This window comes from Temnothorax americanus, unplaced genomic scaffold (assembly GCF_048541705.1).
Source record: "Temnothorax americanus isolate GAGA-0224 unplaced genomic scaffold, ASM4854170v1 Scaffold15, whole genome shotgun sequence".
Lineage (NCBI taxonomy): Eukaryota > Metazoa > Arthropoda > Insecta > Hymenoptera > Formicidae > Temnothorax > Temnothorax americanus.
In genome coordinates this window covers 2,389,346-2,409,201 of record NW_027509286.1, presented here as the reverse complement: position 1 = coordinate 2,409,201, position 19,856 = coordinate 2,389,346, and the positions used below count along the sequence as shown (strand labels likewise).

Here is a 19,856-nt window from a genome sequence, read left to right as displayed (position 1 = left end):
TGAATTTTAAGAAGACGATGTTCTTGCTAAGACTGTATTAAAATTGTAAGATTTTTAACAATCGGTATTATTATAAAAAATAGATTATACAAGTATTGTATTAATTATTTACACTTTTATCTTTTCTATAACAGAGCAAAGGTAAAAAGAAAAACCTATAAAATGTGTTCGAAGTTTATGTCGAATGCATTCGATCGTATTGCGTATATTTTTTATGAGTACTTCACGTCTCGATTTTTCATAAAAAATTAAGAATGCATTTTCAGACTATACCTCTTTATTTTTTTTCCTCTCCTGTCCTGTTGCACGTACGAGAAACTAATTTTACGCATATTCAATTTTTATTGCGCATTTTGGTTTTTGATTAAAAAACATTTGGTAAGTAGCAATGTGCGTGGAAAAATAGTATATAGGCAGTAAAATATTTTTATAATAACCGTCAACAAGTAGTCATATTTGCATTATATCAGTTATCTTGTTTTTTCAAAAAGAGGAGTATTATTTATAATAATTCATGAAGCAATAAATTATTTATAATAATTAAATAAAACGGCCGTATTTTGTATCGTTAAGCGATTTCATATTTTATTTAATGTCAATATTTATGTCTCATAATATTACAACAATATATATACTAAAACAGTATAAATATTCAGTTAATTGTAATTTTTTTTTATTTCAGATGACCTGTGATATCGTAATAATAAGAGCAATGACTGTACGTTGGAACCGTGAAGAAACACGCGATTTATTAGGATTGACTTCGAGAATCATAGGGAGAAGTCGGGAACATAATCTTACAAGATCTCACCTTTTTTTTTTTTACGTAATCCAACATGCTCGTACAAGATTAGAAAGAGATGGATATAAATGAAAGGATATAAGCAGGAGAAAATAAGAAATCAGTAAAGGATGCAATCTTTACATTGCCATTCGCAATATTTTAGCTTCAAGTTTTATTACACCAAATCAGATTTTTTTTAAATTTTGATAATTATTATTATTAAATATACCTACTGTAAAATTGTTTTTGTTGTAAAAATGTGTTTACTGCAAAATTGTTTTTGTTATTAGAATTATATGATTATATAATTATTGTCTTTTCTGGGGAATTTTTTATACTTTTTTTAATAAATCAATTTTTCTAAAAACGCTTTTCCCTGATAATTATCAACTTTTAAACACTTTTTATTTTTAAAAAGTATTGTTTTTATATTTATATTTATTGTTTATATTTATTTATTGTATGGGGCGTTAAAATTGTTTATGTAATGTTTTCGTAAATTGGCATGCAATCTTGAATTAAAAAATTTTATGTATTTTAAAATTTAAATTTGTAGATATCTACTAATTTTAAAATTAATTGGGAATATTAGTTTTTAAAAAATATTGTTTTATGTGTATTTTGAAATTCTTATTTATATTCTAAAATTCTAAATATAATTTTAAAAAGGGAGTAGGAAGAATGTAGTATTATATTAGTAGAAAAAATGTAATATTAGTTTGTTCAACTGTGAATATTCTTTGTTTAATGAAAATATGTGATGGTAATTAAAGTGCTAATTATTGCAAAATGATTATGATGTAATTATAATGATGTTTCGACGTATTTTGGATTCCAGATAATAAGCAAACAATAGGTGAAGGCAAGTATAATTTACGGAAATTTTTGAAAAAGGAGGAACCGAAAGAAGAATACTCAGATGATGGTTTGAGTGACGACGAAGTAGCAAGTCGAGCTCATATCGAGCCAAAAAAAGACAAATTATACAGATGTCTTGACTGTGATAGAAGATTTAGAAATCCACGGACACTTAAATCGCACAGATCGAACGATTGCGGAAAATCATACACTTGTCGAAAATGTAAAAAGGTATTCGGTTATCGGGCGAGTTTTTGTAGACATAGGAAATCTTGTCGAGTGTACCATGTATAAAATGAATTGAAAAGTACCAGTAAGTGTAATCTTAAAATGTTTTCATTTTTTCATGTTTTTTTTCTTTTTAAACTAAACTTGTTTAAACTTGTTTAGTGATATTACGATATAAGTTTTGTTGTTTAAAGACCATTTTGGCAAGAGAAGTTATATATATATTTTTAGAGGACTTCTATATTTCTTTAACGAGTTATATGAATTTTTTTTAAATGTTTATGAAATAAATTTTTATTTTTTAAAACAGTATAAACATTTTGAAGATTATGCTTGTTAAGTATTACATCATTATGACATATCAATTTAAACTTTATGATTTAAATGACATTTTTAGTTTTTGAATAACATTCTATTTTTTCTGGGCGATATAAAAGTTTGTTTTTGAGTTCATCGCTCTAATTGTGATATAGAATAATTTTTCATTGAAGTATTTGTTAGCATTTTGATACAGCATTTTATTTTATACACATCATTGTAACACATTTATATATACATCGAAACATTGTATATACCATGATGATGTAAAATGCGCAAAAGCCTGTTATTTATTATGGCATACAATTGTATTTTGTAATTCAAAAGCTATTTATGAATCCAGCAACTACCTCATTTTGTATCTTTCAGAAGCGTTGTATATCAAGAAAATTTATTATATAAAGATAAATAAGAGTAAGTTTTTTTTATTTTGTATACATATTTATTTTATGTACAATGATATACAATGCGCAAAAGTTTATTATCTATTGTGGCATAAAATTATATTTTGCAATTCAAAAGCGATCTATATATCCAACTACCTCATTTTTTATTTCTCAGAAGCGTCGTATATTAAAAAGATTTACAATGATAAGTAACAGTGATTATTTAATTTAAAATTACTGTCGAAATATTGTCGAAAATTTGATCAGATTTGCGAGACCGTTTCAGTTTGCTCTTTGTGACTCAGTTCGTGAGCACGATCAGCCGAATCGAAGCACGATCTTCCGTGGCTTTTTGAAATTTTGGCGATTGTTTCGTGGAGCGTGTCTCTAACTGAAATTACCAGTAACTAACGACGAACCTTGTTGATTGTTGTGTTGTAGAATTCCGCACGTCCGTCGCTCGAAAGTATATATGTGAATATTGCAGCAAGGGCTTTAAATTTAAGTCCACTTTTTGCCACCATTTGAAGAACAACTGCTACTGGAACCCGAGTTCCAAAAGCTACCACGCGCTGAAGTCGAAACCCTTCTCATGCTCCAGATGCGGTGCCTCGTACTTGAAGAAGGAGTCCCTAAGATGGCACGTGCGTCACGATTGTGGTAAAATTTTAATGTGCAACGATTGCGGCAAGACCTTTCTGCAAACGACCACTTTGCGCAAGCACAAGAAGGTGTGCGTTACACCGAAGTAATAACCTCTGCGATTCGGGGTATTAATTGTGAAATCCGTAGGGTAGAGCGTCAAAAGTAACGTGTCAAAAGTAACGCGGGGCGAAAGTAACAACTCAAATATCTATAGTTATAGGCATAGATGCGCATGCACACGTCCATTCAATACCCAGGCCGCAAGCGTTCTGAGACACTTTATAGCTTGTTCAACTTCATCCGTTAACCAACAGATGCACGCGCATCTATGTCTATAACTATATTATAGATATTTGAGTTGTTACTTTCGCCCCGCGTTACTTTTGATCCCGCTCTACCCTACTCGGACTATTGACTGTGCATACACGGAGAAATAGGAGTTGTAAAATATGGACAACTAAAAATATAGTTTTCGGCAGCAAAAAAATGTTTGTTAGTCCATATTTTACGACTAGATTTGCTACGGTATTTATTTTTTTTTGGTATGTTTTTTTTAACGCGTGTATGTTACTATGAATACTTGATTAACTGCGAGTGTTTTAGATTTCTCTATGGGTTTACTAATTTTTTTTCTTGTCTCTCTTAGATTTATAACATTGCTTAAATATAGTTTATTCGTTATTCGTTTGATACATCTGCCACAATTTTCACCGCTATGTTCATTTTTACGATGCTTATCCTGTTAGTTTTTCTATTTTGTCATACAAAATAAACTGGTGTAACACCAAACTGTTCATCGATTCACCTGAACGTCCTAAACTACCATGCGCTTTATAATAATATCCTGTTTGAAAATCAAGTATATCCATTTTATTTTTCAGAACTGCGTTACCTTTTACATGTTGTACGTAATGTAAATGATGTCACTAAATATTCTCGCATCTTGAAACGCAACAATGATACCACCACTAATACGCTGTGCACTTTAATCCGAGACATTTTTAACAACCAATGTGGGAGTAAGTGGTATATATATTGTATTTCTCTTCCTCTCGCTGCAAAGACATCGTACGGGGAACGTTGCAAGCACGATGCATATTTTTCCAGTTCATTTCGATGTGACGAGACAGCCTTTCATTTAGTTTATTTGTACGCATGAGATACATCTTACAGCTTTTTTTTAGGAAGCTATTAATCCTTTGCGGTCGATGTATAAATTTTCAAACATCGCAACAATGATTGCACTTAAACATTTCTTATTTTGTAAATTTTTAATAATTTTTTAAATTGCTGGTAATAATGAATTATGTTGTTTATCGTTGAAGAACGCCGATGGAATGAATATTGTATATTGATTTACCACGAGATTTTCGACCGCAAACGATTGAACTGAATTGAACAATTTATTTTTGTAACCCACGAGCCGCAAATAAACGTATTTCGTCAAGGAGAATCGCTTCGTTAATTTTGTGTATGTAATCGCTTAAGCGCGAACGCAATCGATTGACGGAACGGTAATCGTGTTGCAGAACTGGAGCTAGGCGCGAATAATTCGACGCGCGGCGAAGGCACCAAGAGAAAGTATAGTTGCAAGTACTGCGGCAAGGGCTTTACCCAGTCCGGCCATCTGAGGAGCCATCAGAAGAGCTCCTGCTACTGGAACCCGAGGTCCACCTGCCATCAGTCGCAGAAGATCAGGCCGTTCTCCTGCACGCAGTGCGGCGCCTGCTACTCCAAGCAGTCGCACCTCCTCTTCCACGTGCGGCACGAGTGCGGCCGCACGCAGAAGTGCAACGTCTGCGGCAAGACGTTTCTCCACAGCAGCAGCCTGCGTAGGCACCGCCAGAGAGCCCCGTGCAACTTCCAGCTTTGCTAATGCGCCGTGACGCGTGTGTGACCCCGAGCTGTGGCGCGACTTTGGTCGGAAGAAGTTTCCGAAACAAGCCGCGCGATCTCTTCCCTCTAGGAAGCACCACACAGCGGCCCGGACTTGACGTTTTTTCGGCGTTAAATAGACCAATTGAAGGCACGAAAGTGAAGGAACTTCGAGTGAAAATTTTTGAACGCTCTGTCCTTAAAGATCTTTTAGAATCTCGCGCCGATATCTTGATGAGGCTACCGCGAGACGTTAACGTTTCTCAAAATAGGTTTTCATCGAGATATTTTTATCGATAGGCCGGAGTGCAGTATGCGTTGCCGTATGGCGCGTATTGTTTATAGTTCAACCGAATACCAAGTCAAAGAATTATTGTGATACGTTACGATGAATATGTATATAAATTATAATATTTCTAAAACGAAAAAAAAAAACGTCATTTTTTCTTGATCTTCTCTAAAAACAAATACCTGAATTTCCGTAATAACATCCAAATCATTCTTGACGACGTCGCATTTCTGTTCAGCAGAAAAACGTCCTGTTCGTCGACATCTCGCGCTAGCAGGCAATTCCTCGCTTATACAGATCCGCTCCTCCCTGTCTTTCGGATTTTGTGCTCGTGACGATGGTACTTTTGCTCTGATCCGTGTTTCTCTGCTTTCAGATTATTTGTTCGAAATCAACCACAGCGACATTGAAGATTACTGATAGGCGAACGGTGGCGCGAAGACGTCAATTTTTCTCGATGGTTACGGAAACTTTCTAAGCTGACGTTTTCACTTTTTTATATTTGCCACCGAATTTGGATTTTTCACACCGAATGCTCATGCGATTATAATATTAAAACGCATGAGTTTGTACGATAATAAAATGTCATACGATGTCATCACGATAATAAAATTTTTTTGTCTGTTTTACGCTTCTTAAAAACCATATCAAATTGGCATCTTCTTCCCCCTTCTCTCGTATACTGTTTGTGGCTGCAATGGGCTTGCATGCGACTTTAGTTTTTATTTATCTTTCTTTTTTCTCTTTGGTTACTATAATTTTCTATTGTCTGTAACGAACAAAATGTTCACTAATCCCTCGGCGATACACATTAAGAACTTTCATTATTATTTCCATTTTAAAGCATTTCTTCGCCATCGTGTTACAGAGAAAGAGTCATCGCAAGAGATAATAGCAATCTCGGTGAAGACAGAAAGGCCACGGGGAGAAGAAAAAATAACGAAGCGAAAAGAAAACTCACCGGAGTTAAGAGGGAACAGATCTAAAAGAAACAGACGAGACTCAAGAGACTTTATTGATATCAAGGATGAGTTTTTAACGAGTACTGCGCAAAATTCAGTGAGCTTTGTCGAAGAACCTTCTAAGCCTTCAACGAGTACTGCGCGAAAGTCAGTGAGCTTTGTTGGAGAACCTTCTAAGCCTTCAACGAGTACTGCGCAAAATTCAGTGAGCTTTGTCGAAGAACCTTCTAAGCCTTCAACGAGTACTGCGCGAGAGTCAGTGAGCTTTGTCGAAGAACCTTCTAGGCCTTCAACGAGTACTGCGCAAGAGTCAGTGATCTTTGTTGAAAAACCTTCTAAACATTTCGAAATTATTTCTTTAAACGATAGCCAGACCACCGATAACGATAACGAGAATATCGGCAGCGATAACGAGAGCTCTCCGTCGTCTTGGACCAACTCGAAAGACGTCGCAAAATTGAGGAAGAAGCACAAGTGCCCGTATTGCGATGCCGTTTATGAGAGTCGCCCCAATCTCGTTTATCACATCATGACAACGTGCTTGTGTAACCCGGACTCCAAGACCAACAAGACTGCCAACTTCAAATGCGAGGTATGCGGCCGCAATTATAGTTACTTGAAAAACCTGAGATACCACCAAAAACACGAGTGCGAGAAAACGGTAACGTGCCCGGATTGCGGCAAGGTCATGAAAGGATCATTCATTCCGGAACGTCATAAGATGAGACATTGCGTGAACCACAAATCATACGCAACGGCACGTAAAACCGAAAAGCAAGAAGAATCACCGGACGAACTTTTCATAGACGACTCTAGCATGGACTCTACACCTTAAGTTAAACGAAACGATTTTGAACTTCAGTATTTCTTTTGGTTACAGTTGATTACAGTTCGGTAATATGTAATAATCGAGCGAAAAAAGTTGTGTTAGCTTGTATCTTCATGGAATTTCTCGTTTATGTCTCATTCATGGAAAATGCTTTAATTTATAAATTTTTATTTTGTTTCAAATTTGGAGTGAAATTTGCCTTATTTCTTCGAAATGTATTACATTTACTTTTCCAATCTGTCATAAATATGCAATGTTGCAATAAATAAAATTTTTGTTTTTTTTTTCTAATAGAAGAGATAAAAAGTTCTTCCCGTGAGTATGATTAAATCTTCTACGATTATACAGATAAGTAAATTTTACTTAAAGCACTTATGCGTCGTAATTGATGCGTTAGTGGCTAACTTAATTTTGAAATCGTTTGGAAGAAATAGTTAAAAATTAATTGTGACTAATTTTTTACCATGACTCACGTTATGACTCGCTGCAACTCAATCTTATTGTGCATTTTTACATTTTTGTTTTTGTGTGTATGCGCACACGCGCGCTCACCTTTTTGTAATTTTGTATTCAGTTTCTGTGTGTTGTTTGCTAATAAAAATGATAAATATTATGCACATTTATCTTTTTTGTATCACTTTATTTTGGTGTTGGGAATGATGTATCAACCAAGGCGAAGGAGATAGGGCTGAATATAAGTTGTAAGTAAACCTCCTAAAATTATCTAGACAAAGTTCGGAAACTTCTTGAACAGACCCCGTATATTATAAATCACGATGTGCGATAAGTTACAATATATGATAAGTAACAAGTCATCTGGCCATTTCTTACTTGGTGAGATGTCGTTTATCGTTTGTTGAGATTTTCAACGATTCGATATGGATTATATAATATATGCCGAGTGTTATTCTGCTTATATTCTGCTTAACATTATATAGATATGTCTCAATAAATTTTAAAAGTTAAACCGACATTATTAAAGATAGATATATTATGTAATGTATTTTATGAAATAGTTAACTATAGGATATAAAGTTTATTTCTAGCAGACTAATGTGTTTTCTTTTCTCATCATTCTCTTTAATTCTTTGTTAAAATTCTTAATATGTGTGAAATAAATATTATCAAGATCAATAATTCAAATCCGCTATTAATTAAAATTAATATTATGACTTCTATTGTCTAATTAGTAAAATTATTATTCTTGTAATAATATAACAAATAACGTACATTTATACATATGTATATATAACTTTATAATTTATAATTATATATATATATATGTATATACACATATAATTTTGAACTGAAAAAAATTCGATATACGCTCTTATGTGGCACTCATTTAGCGTTAAACGTCGCCTTTCATTTTCTCACTGACCCCGAAGAAATACGACGAGGCTTACACTTACTACCAAACACGCGTTGAAAGGCAACCCGAATAATGTAATTGTTCCTATCTGTAACGTAATATCCGTGGGCAAGATTTAATTGATCGAGGTTTATCCTCGTGGGGATCGTTATTTTTCCAGGGGTTGTTTCGTGTCAGGAGAAGCAGAATCCCGATTATTCCATCGCGTTGGAGCAGCATCTCGGCTGCCTTCGTGTTCCATCGTTACAGAGTTACGACAGCACCGGCTTCGGGGACTCCAACACCTTCGGGTCCGATTGGTACCCCGAGAACGCGACAAAGCAGCAGCAGCAGCAGCGAGAGGAAGGGCACCGGCGATATCTGTGCCCCAAGTGCGGCAACAGTTACAAGTACCTGGGCGACATGAAGAAGCACATGCGGTTCCAATGCGGTCAAGAGCCGAAATTCGAGTGCCCTTACTGCCGCAAACGGTCGAAGGTGTCGTCAAACATGTACGCGCACGTGCGCACCATGCATGGCGATCAACCGATATACATAATAGACCTGAGCAAACAATCGACGCTTCAATGAGACGAGACGGTTCCAACGACGTTCTCCAACGTTCGGAATGACTGGACCGTTTTCTGATATAAAAACGTTAATTAGAATAATGAAGCTCAATTTAACTTGTATTGTGATATTTTCATATTTATATATTTTTTTATTTTTTATCGTTTACCAAATTATCATGAAGTATCTTAATTTTGAAGTCTTTAGAGAATTTTTCGAGAAGATTGACACATATGTATAAATACATAAAATAATTTAGGAATAAAAATGAAATATGTAGCTTGACTGTGTTATTCTGTATTTATTACAGAAAACATATCATATATTGATCATACGTTTAAGTTGTACATAATGAATAAACTAGATAATTATTAATGTGTGCCCGATGTATTATTTTATATAGTATTTCGGGATGTTTACAGATTAGTTCCGGAAGTATACGGCGGATGACCCTTTACTTTTGTTTAATTTCGTAGCAATCCGCATTTTTGTGTGTGAGTGTGATACGCACGAGGCTCGATTCCCACGAGTCTCGATTATGTAGATGAATCGAAGAGCATGGACGGAAATGTCTCTATATCCGATGTCGTGACCCGTATCCCTGGTGATCTCGCTAACTGCAGCCCGAAATTTTCCATTCTTTTTCTAGATCCGCTTTACGGGCAGGTGCACCCGTCGTCTTACGTACACCCCCAGGTAATGCCTGGTCGCGTCGTGACCGCGGAGCCTTATCAGCCCCAAAGGGACGGTCTGAACGCGAGGGAGAACGCGGAGGAGAGCGCGTACCTTTACGTCGACTCGACTCACCGTCAGGAAACCGCCGTAGCGCCGCGTATCGCCACGACTCGCTGGCCGGACAGCGTGGTCGTGCAGGGCTCGATCGTGCGGAAGAGGTTCCACTGCCCCAGATGCAACAGCGGTTACACCAGGTTGTCCGACATGAAGACCCACTGCCAGTTTCAATGCGGCAAGGAACCGCGGTACCAGTGCCCGTACTGCACGAAGAAGGCCAAGTTCTCGTCGAACATGTATGTGCACGTGCGACGGATGCACAAAGACAAGAAATTGCAGATCATCGATCTCTACAAGCAGCTGTCGAGAGTACGCTGCTGAAGAACGCAGACTGATGACGAAGAAACCGAGCGCGGAGATTTCTACAAGGAGTTCCACGCGCGGTTAACGAAACTCTGATGCACAAGCTTGGAAGCAATATGCTTTTTATATCGAGTATATACCTGGGGAATAGCAGCGTGAACTGTCCATAGGAAGATATATTGCGAAATCGAATTACGTTGGCGTAAAATTTTTTTACCTTGTTGGAAATTCGTACGGATAATTTGTGATGATAAATTTTTTTTACTATTGTAATTAATTAAAAGTTAAAACTTTGATATTTGCGAATCATTAGTTGAGTATAGTAATTTTACAATTAATACGATAAATTTTTTGTTAATTTGAAGAATCTACATCATGGCTGTCTCGAGTGTTAGTAACATTTTAAGAAATAAGCTATATTGTATGATAAATTTTTTTTTTACCAAAGAGAAGAGTAGTGTGTTAAATACGAATTAAGTTTTTTTTCGAATAGTTAATATATTCTTTGTTTAATATATATTCAGAATAATTATATTTCTTAATGTTATTCTTGATGTTACATCGTAACTCATTTGACATCGGTAACTTGTTAGAAAATAGATTGCAATATGTACCTATAATACGTTTTTCATCACGATTGCTTTAATTCTTTCGTAGACGAATAATTTGGTTGAGAAGAGATTTAGAAAAATTATAAATATAATAGAAGAGAGAGCACCATTATATCACGCGCTATGAATGAAAGCTGGTTTCTTGTGGTCCATGGAAGAGTTATATAATATACAACATATCACACGCAATTGTTCATCATGTGGCATTTATTTATAAATATTTAGAGAGATTATTAAATTCATTTATTAAATAAAATAAAATTGCGCGATTTTTTACAACGATAATTGTATCAAAAGTTCCAATTGCGTATAATACTTATTTCGCTATTTATGTATGGAAAAATTTGTCTATACTTATATACCTATTTAAAATTTGTTAGCAAAATGTTTGAAATAAAATTTCCCTTTTTATACACACGCATATTCAACCCACGGTATTTCCTGAAAAACTTCTTTCCTCGAAGTTCCTTCTTTTCTTTATTCTTGTGAATTTAACTTTCTAATAACTATAAAGACATGCTTTTCTCATAACGAACTTAAAACTATAAGCGGCTGTAAATTAAAAGATTGAGAACAGTTTTTCTTGCAAGCTGCGTAAATTTTTCTCAGTAATCGGTTTGCAATGTTTCCATTGTGTATGTTATCAACCGTGTCGTGTAAGGGTGCGCGATATTAATCGATACGTGATGCTTTTCAGGGATGAGAGTATCCTCGCCTTTGATGTTAGGGATAGAACATAGGCAGAACATGAGACATCGTTATCGGGACTGGAACAACGTGGGAAGTAGCCCGAGGTATCCCTGCGCTAATTGTCCGAGCACATTCGGACAGAAGAAAAGTCTTCTCACGCATTTGAGATACGAATGCGGCCAGCCGCCTCGATTCAAGTGCCCTTATTGCGATCTAATTTCGAAAAAATCGTCGAACATACAAAAGCACATTCGTCGAAAGCACGAGGGCTACGCGGTCTACGTCCAGGACATCTCTCGATTAATGAATACTGTAACTGTACAATAAATGTTGTATATCTGCGAGGAAACTCATGTATATAGGGCGATACCGATACGATTATATTTATTAACGAATGTGTGCAATTTAATATTTGTGTATGTGAATAAGTTGTACCTCTGCGATATAAAGCAAATATATAAAACGCAATGCGTTCGCATAAAATTTTTCCATTTTAGAAAATATATTTTTTCATCTTTATTATCGTTTATATTATTATTATTATTGTGTTGGTCGAGTAATTAAAATTGAGGACATTTTTAAGTTCGAGGAGAAGATGAAATTGTGACATGATAATTACCTATATAAGAACGATGAATTAAGTTTATTTAAATTATTAATTAATTTTTTAAATTCTTAAATTAATCTACTAAAAAGGATAACACGGCCAATAACGAGCAACAACGAATATTATAATTCAAAAATAATATATTAACAATGTTGGTACTGCACACTTTGCTTTCATCAGCCAATTAATCAAATGTGGAAGAGTGTTCTCCATAACAATAATACGACCTAACATTGAAACGATGACTTTCATTATACCCCATCGTAGGCCAGGGTGTAAAATAAATTCTAAATATATATAACAAGCTCGTGTGTATATAAAAAGAATCAAGGATAACACGGCCAGTAACGATAATTTTTGAATTATAATATTCGTTGTTGCTCGTTATTGGCCGTGTTATTCTTGATTCTTTTTATATACACACGAGCTTGTTATTCAGAATTAATCTACTAAACTTAAATAAAATAAAATTTACGCGCGATTTACAGCGATAATTAGTTGAAGAAAATGGCAAGTTATCGAACCGGTTTTTATGGTTACACGTTCTATTTTTTGTTGGTTCGTATTTATGGCATTTATTCGTTCTAATCTGGCGGCCGTCGTTAAATCTCGGATAGGCGGCGATAACGGAACGAAAGGGAATTTTAAACGTCTCGCACGCGCGATCTTCTGACACTGGCTTTCATTTTCAGGTTTCTATGCGCTCTTCGGATTGACGAGAGACGCGAACGGCGGCTCTAACCGAAGCACGCGATTTCCCTGCACGAATTGTACGAAAGTGTATGGTACGAATGGCAGCCTGAGATACCAATACGGCCAGCCGCCTCGATTCAAGTGTCTCTACTGTGATTTCGTCTCGATGAGGACGGCTGATATACGACGGCATATATGGCGGAGGCACGAGAATCGCGCCGTTTGCGTCCAAGACATCCAACACTCGTCCAATGTCCGATATAACATACGTGTTCGTCAAACGTTGCAACAATAAATACGATATTTTATTCTGTTCCATAAAATCCCGAGCAAGCTTTAACGTCACCCAACACTGATCATCCGAATCAATTCAAATCACGATCGTCATTCATTAATTAATCGTGCATGTTCATCTGGTAGCGGAATTGGATGAAGATTCTCCAAATGGTTTGAAATCGTTATTTCTCTACCAAATCATCTATGATATCTCGACGGAATATTGTTCATAATTTTTATTTAGATTTACGATTATTATAGCGTATGGTTTTTTTTTTATACGAGCTTAACCTTTTTATTGCTATTGGTGTCTATAGACGCTCAATTAACGTTTATTATGGACTGTAGACGCCTAAAGACGCTCGGCATTTATTATATTTCGTCGACGACGGCTTAACGACTAAATATTGCTTATGCTTCATGTTTTAAGTTAAATATTACGGCTATATACTAAAATGGAATAAAAATAGGAATCGATTAAAATGTTCTTATTTTATATATATATATTTTTCAACAATTCAGCATTTCAACGACTTCTATACATTCTTTAAAGAAGACGTGCTGACAAAAAGTCATTGTCCACAGCGGTCGTTGGTAAGTGTCTACAGTCTACAGTGCGCGTTTTGGGCCGAAATTTTCCCGCAGCGAAAGCTATTGAAATCCAGGAATCTGAGTTCTCTCTCCGGTCGTTATATCCTCGATCATAAATGCGTAACGCGTTGACCTTTGTTCGGAGCTTGGAAATCGAGCTCCTCTCGCCCAATCTTTCTCGATGTCAGGTGGTTACCCGGGCGTGATGACCCTCTAACAAGGGCTTGTGCTTTTAGTTTTCAGGTCTACCAGGAGGGCATGCGAGAACCTTCAGATGTTTTCCTGTCCGAACTGTACGAGCGTGTTCCTGAGGCGGAAGGGCCTGCGGGAACACCAGAACTACGAGTGCGGCCAGTCGCCGAGGTTCCAGTGCCCTTACTGTAACCACCGGTCGAAACTGATATCGAATCTTTACAAGCACGTGCGCCGTAGGCATCGCGGCGAGATAGTCTGGTCGATCGATCTGAAGGAGAAGTGAAACGTCCGCGAAGCGCGCTCTTTTTCGGGCACCGTTTCAGCGCCGTTGTCCGCTATCGAATCGCGTATAATCGTACTTCCGAACAATGCAAGATGATGCCCGGCTGATCCAGCTTTCTTCACTGTGATCCAACGAATCGCGAAGTACGATTCGTAGACGGGACGCTTTAAATGGGCTTCTCTGCGTTTCGATTTTATGTTAAAACTGCAACTTCTCTAACACGGAACTTGTCCTTGTCTAATTTTCCTTCCCAGCACCTTCGCTTTTATCGAGTGGCCGAGAGAACGCGTCGCGTGTCGACTATTCGTCGCGCCTTGCACTCCTCTTTTTTGTTTTGCAGACACGATCTTTCCCTTCGACCGGCCGTTCCTCGGCCAAGACGCGTCCTGGTTATACGCGCTGCGACACGAAGTCAAGTTTCCCTGCCCGAATTGCTACAGCGTATTCAACCGGAAGAACAATCTGCAGAAGCACCTCAAGTACGAATGCGGCGAGGTTCAAGTGTCCGCACTGTCTCTACTGCTCGAAGAAGACCTCTAACGTACGCGCGCACATTCGCGGGCTCCATCCCGGCAGCGAGATGTACGTGATCGACGTGAACGCGAGTTACATTTAATCTCGAACGATCGAGCAACATACCGATGTTTCCAAGACAACTCCTCATCAACTTGCTGAACTCTTGGACACCGATTAAAAAAAAAATGTAACTTTTATGTAACGTTTAAATTCTCGATCGAGCATGTATTATTTTTCTCTGTGTACCATACAATATTGATAATTGTAGTCAAATAGAGTGTGATTTCGAATTTAATTGCATTTACTTGTGTGAGGGTCTACGTGTGTGTATATGCGAGTATCTGTGGATTTTATTGCGCGCCATGGGAAGATTTATTCAACTTGGATATCAAGCCTGTTGGCGCAACTTACGTTATCGGAATACTTCGTGATCGATGGCTGTGACTTTCTTTTCACTCTCTGTGTCTCTATTTATCTTGTTCCGTTATTGCGCTACCGATTGACGGCGATCTCCCCCTCCTTGCGAACTCTGACAAGTTCGAACGTTTTCTTGCAGATGTACACTTGGTACACCTGGGTGGCTTCAAGATGCCATCCAGCTCGAAGATTCAGCCCCGGTGCAAGTACCCTTGCCCGAAGTGCTCGAGCATCTTCAGCCGGAAGATCAACCTCTATTCACACATAAAGTTCGAATGCGGACAGCTGCCTCGATTCGGCTGTCCTTACTGCGAATACGTCTCGAAGAAATCGTCCAACATACGTGCCCACGTACCCCGAAAGCACTCCGGCTACGAAATCAAAGTGATACGCGCATCGCGTCTCTAACGACCACCATCGAAGATATCGAGAAATTCAGCTCTCGCATCGCAAGATTCCTCGAAATATGTAACTAAGCTATCTAAAAACTAGCTGAGGGAAAGCTAAATCTGATACAGAATAATTCACATTATTTATTCGTCCTGTTAATTTTCATGTGTTTCTTTCTAGTTTTGCTAACGTTAGTATGTGCTCATTCATCATTTTTTCAGAATAAAGCAACAGTGAAGTATATGTTATTTCGATTATTATCGCTCGCTCTCATTACTTCTCCAACGGAAGAGATAGCACCCCCGATCGCGTTTCCCCCTCCGTCCGATCATCGATAATTTCTCAACGCATGATGACAGCACCCTCGCTTATCACCGTTCCAACAAATTTTCCAACTGATAAAGGTTTGACGCGCACGAATTGATCATTGATCCTACTTTCCCCGCTCCGCTATCGTCTCTCTTTCTCTCTCTTTCTCTCTATCTCGGACATGTCGTATGGCGATACGAGAAGCTTTGACGCGAACGGCGCGCCTTTTTGTGTTTCAGGCTTCAATTACTGTATGTTTGCCGCGATACCGCCCGCTACGCAGAGCTACGTTCTCCAATCGTACCTGTCGTCGATGGTAACGACGGCGTCGATGACGGCGGCGCGGACAATCGACGTGGATGTGAGCGCGAGGATGCTGAACGGAAAGTTCCCCTGCGCGAATTGCACCAGCGTCTTCAGCCGCAAGGGCGGTCTGACCTATCATCAGAAATACGCGTGCGGCCAGGAGCCACGATTTAAATGCCCGTATTGCGGCTACTGCGCCAAGCATATTTCGAACGCCCGCCGACACGTGCGAAAGTGCCATCCCGGTCGGGATGTGTACGCGGTCGACCTGTGCACGCTGCATCAACGCAATCCTTGAGACCAGGCGTCGTCCATCCGGAAGATCGCCGCCGTTCTTCGCCCTGAAGAACGACGATTCGCGATTAAGACCAAAGACGCCGGACGGCACCGTGAAACGTCGAACATCGTGCGAAGATCCTTCTCCCGTCGTAGCCACGTAGCTAGGAAGAACGGTAGAGATCCCCCGAAGATCTTACTATTTTGTGTATTCTTGGTGCGGTATTGTTCGCGATTGCACGAAGAATACCGTAAACGTTTCCCTAGGATGCGCGCCAGGGCAGACTATACCGTATGAACACGGATGTATCTGTTTTTGTTTTCAGGGACACAGAGCATCTTGGGCATCTGTCCGCGTTGACCATTCTCATTTCGCGTACTTGACTCCGATTACTCGACCTGAAGAATTGATCTGCGAGGACGGAAGATAGTTGTGGTTGTGGTTGTGTGTGTGTGTGTGTGTGTGTGTACATTTTCCGTGTCTCGATGAGCGTGAAATGACTTACGCTATTTAAGGACGGTGTATGACGGAGGATCAGTGCCAAATACTGTGTTCCTCGTTACGCAGTTTTAGCCATTAATCGCGATGATTTACACACAGACATTTGTAAAAAGAAAATATCTCTGTTATTAGAAAAAATAGCGAATTGTTACTAACCAATTCTACACGACGGGTACTGTTATTAGCTGTGGGACTAATTGAAATAAACTTCCGATTATGTGCGGAAGTTTGGCACGATTAGGATAACTTCGGCCCCTTGATTTGACGATGGTTTTTGGTAGAATTTTTTACGCTGAACAAAAAATTATATAATAGGTCTTACGCGGATAAGTACTGTAGTTTTCGAGATATACAGTGTTAAAGTTAAAAATAAATAATGTAGGCGGGGGTGGGTGAGAGTGGTCTTCGGAAGTTTTTCAAAAATATTTTTCCAGTTTTTTTCGTCAAAAATGCCTTTAAAAATCACTAAAATTTTGAGGGGCCGAAGTTATCGTAATTACGTCCCAGAAGTTTTAACAAACTTCACTATCTACATGATAATTTTCGTGCGAGAAAGTATCTATTGTTCGACATAGAATTTTTCAATAGCAAATATCCTTAATATCATTGCAGTATTATTAATAATTTATTTATGTTAAAAAATATATAATAAAAAATTTATTTAATAATTTATATAATTATGTAATTAATGAATTTAAGTTTATCAATCATTTATATTAGTTAGGAATTTAATTTTCAGTACTATACACGTAAAATGCCATTATTTTTGAAGATTATAAATTAATATTTAATAAGAAATATGATATTATAAGGCGATAATTAAGTTCACGAAGTCTGCCTTTAATTACACGCGTAGCTTAAATCTTGTTGAGATTTATGCACATATCTCAAATTTTATATAAGTTTACGAACCAAATTATTTGTGATATAGTTCAGTATTAATTGAATTAAGATATATTATCTGTGTTCAACATTCAACGATTATATTATCTATAGCGAATTTGATAAAAAGGGAGCTTTAGGTTAATTGATTTTTAGATTGAGACTATTACTTATGCTTTACTGTGCGCTCATAAAGATCATGACTAAAACGTTGTTTGCATTTTACGCACATGCGTAGACTGTACGTGTTCTGTGTGTATCAAATAAAACGTTATTATTAAATTTTAATATCTATTCCTTTCTATCCAAAAATCTTCTGTATTACATTTTAATTTTGCACATATACATATTTACCTTAACGACTTACGTACGTATGAACGAATGAGATTGGAAAGCGTCGAATGTGTGTTTGCAGTTTCCAAAATAAAATCATCTTTTTTAATAATGACGATTTATTACTATTTATATTAATAATTTGTATTAATAATAGATAAAAAAAAAATGAAGAATTGATATGATTGCTAGTCTTTTACGTGAAACAAAGCGCTGTTTGAAGACTTTCCGATCTCAAGCTCGGCCTCGGCGTCTCGGCAGTTTTGCAGAGTCCGCGGATTACCGAATCGCGTCGAGGTTCTCGCAAATCGGCAACGATTTCTGACGTGACGTTCCTCTCGCTTCTGTTTCAGACCGTATTCTGCCAGCGATCTACGGGCATGAATTCGTGCCCGCCATGACAGAGGAACAGCCGACGTATCGCCCAGTCGCCGTCGACGGCAATTTCCTTGTCGAGAGGCCGAAGTTCCCCTGTCCTAGGTGCCCGAGTGTTTTCAGTCACAAGAATAATCTTTACTATCACTCGAAATTCGAGTGCGGCCAGTCGCCGCGATTCAATTGTCCTTACTGCGCTTACCGCACGAAGCACGTGTCGAACGTGCGTGCGCACGTGCGCAGGAAGCATCCCGGCAATAAAGTATATGCCATCGACGTGTGCAAAGTAGGGTCGTAATATAAAATCAAGACTGTTTAACGTAGGCATCGTGCAACTTTTTTCTTGTTTTTTTAACAAGAAGGAACTCTATTTTTGTTTTCTCGCCCACAGTCCTGAAGAAACGCGGCACCATCTTCCTCGTTAGTTATAATACAAAATTTATTTTTATTGTTTTGTTTTCTGTTTCTTTTTCTACAAATATTGAAATTATTACACGATATTGCTATACTTCATTATCCTATGAAAAATGAAGCGAAGCAGTAATTGATGAAGTAAAATAATTTTTATTTACAGTTTTTTTTTCAAATTTTTTAGCGAATTTGAAATTGATTTAAAAATTCTTTTACGGCAAAAATTTAATTTAATTTTTGATGGTATTTAAATTTGGATATCTATACGAAGTACAGAGAATCGAGAGAATACTTAATTTTGTTTATTGGGAAAAGATTCCGTTCTCGTAATTTTAAGCAACAAATTCGAACAAAAGTGACAATTCTAGTCGAATGTATATATATTTTTGAGATATTTAATCGCGTCATTAGACTGTATATGAAGTTTCGACATATATTCTTCTGTACAATATAAATATAAATATAAATAGTCGACACAACGAGACTTGCTCTTCGTTGTCTTCCATGTAACGAAATTGCGAAGAGAATTCCACGTTCTATCATTTTTAATGTATCGACGAAAAGAAGCAATATTCTTGTGCAAATCGGTCGATTACATATACAAGCGCATTTATATATTTATTCATATACAATATGTCACATACATATATAAATACATTTACATATTATTATATTTATATGCAGAAAACTTTGTGGATATAATTCGATAGTCTGATTTCGCAACGTTGTATATAAATCGTTTATAATCTACCGCGTTATTTTGTACCATCTTTTTGTACTTTTTCTTATTTATTGTGCTACAATAAATGTAAGCGATTATGCATTCGTAAAATTAGTAGTTCGTATCGACTTTACTTCGCACTTGAATTAAGTATGGTCGATGGATTTCAAACGATCTTTTAGGCAACATTTTCAGTGGTTACCCTTTTAAACATCAGCTAATTCGTCGACACTCTCGCTGTCCACCTAGTAAATCCCCATGCCTTCGTCCGCGGGAACTATC

General features: G+C 37.3%; 1 protein-coding gene across 46 annotated transcripts in view; it reads left to right on the top strand.

Moving 5' to 3' along the window:
- LOC143895167 (uncharacterized) overlaps positions 1-19,856 on the top strand; it is a 216,520-nt gene that overhangs the window by 29,992 nt on the left and 166,672 nt on the right. Inside the window, exon 7 of one of the 46 annotated variants that reach the window (XM_077402108.1) lies at positions 13,895-14,389. The exons of 41 other annotated variants lie outside the window; for them this stretch is intronic. In XM_077402108.1, the coding sequence (XP_077258234.1) occupies positions 13,895-14,136 (242 nt within the window). In that variant the 3' untranslated portion in view covers positions 14,137-14,389. Of the gene's footprint in view, positions 1-4,748; positions 5,442-6,251; positions 7,798-9,744; positions 11,217-11,498; positions 11,834-13,894; positions 14,390-19,856 lie in introns of those variants that run through there. 4 more of the 46 variants (XM_077402078.1, XM_077402066.1, XM_077402065.1 and 1 more) reach the window with 4 other exon arrangements.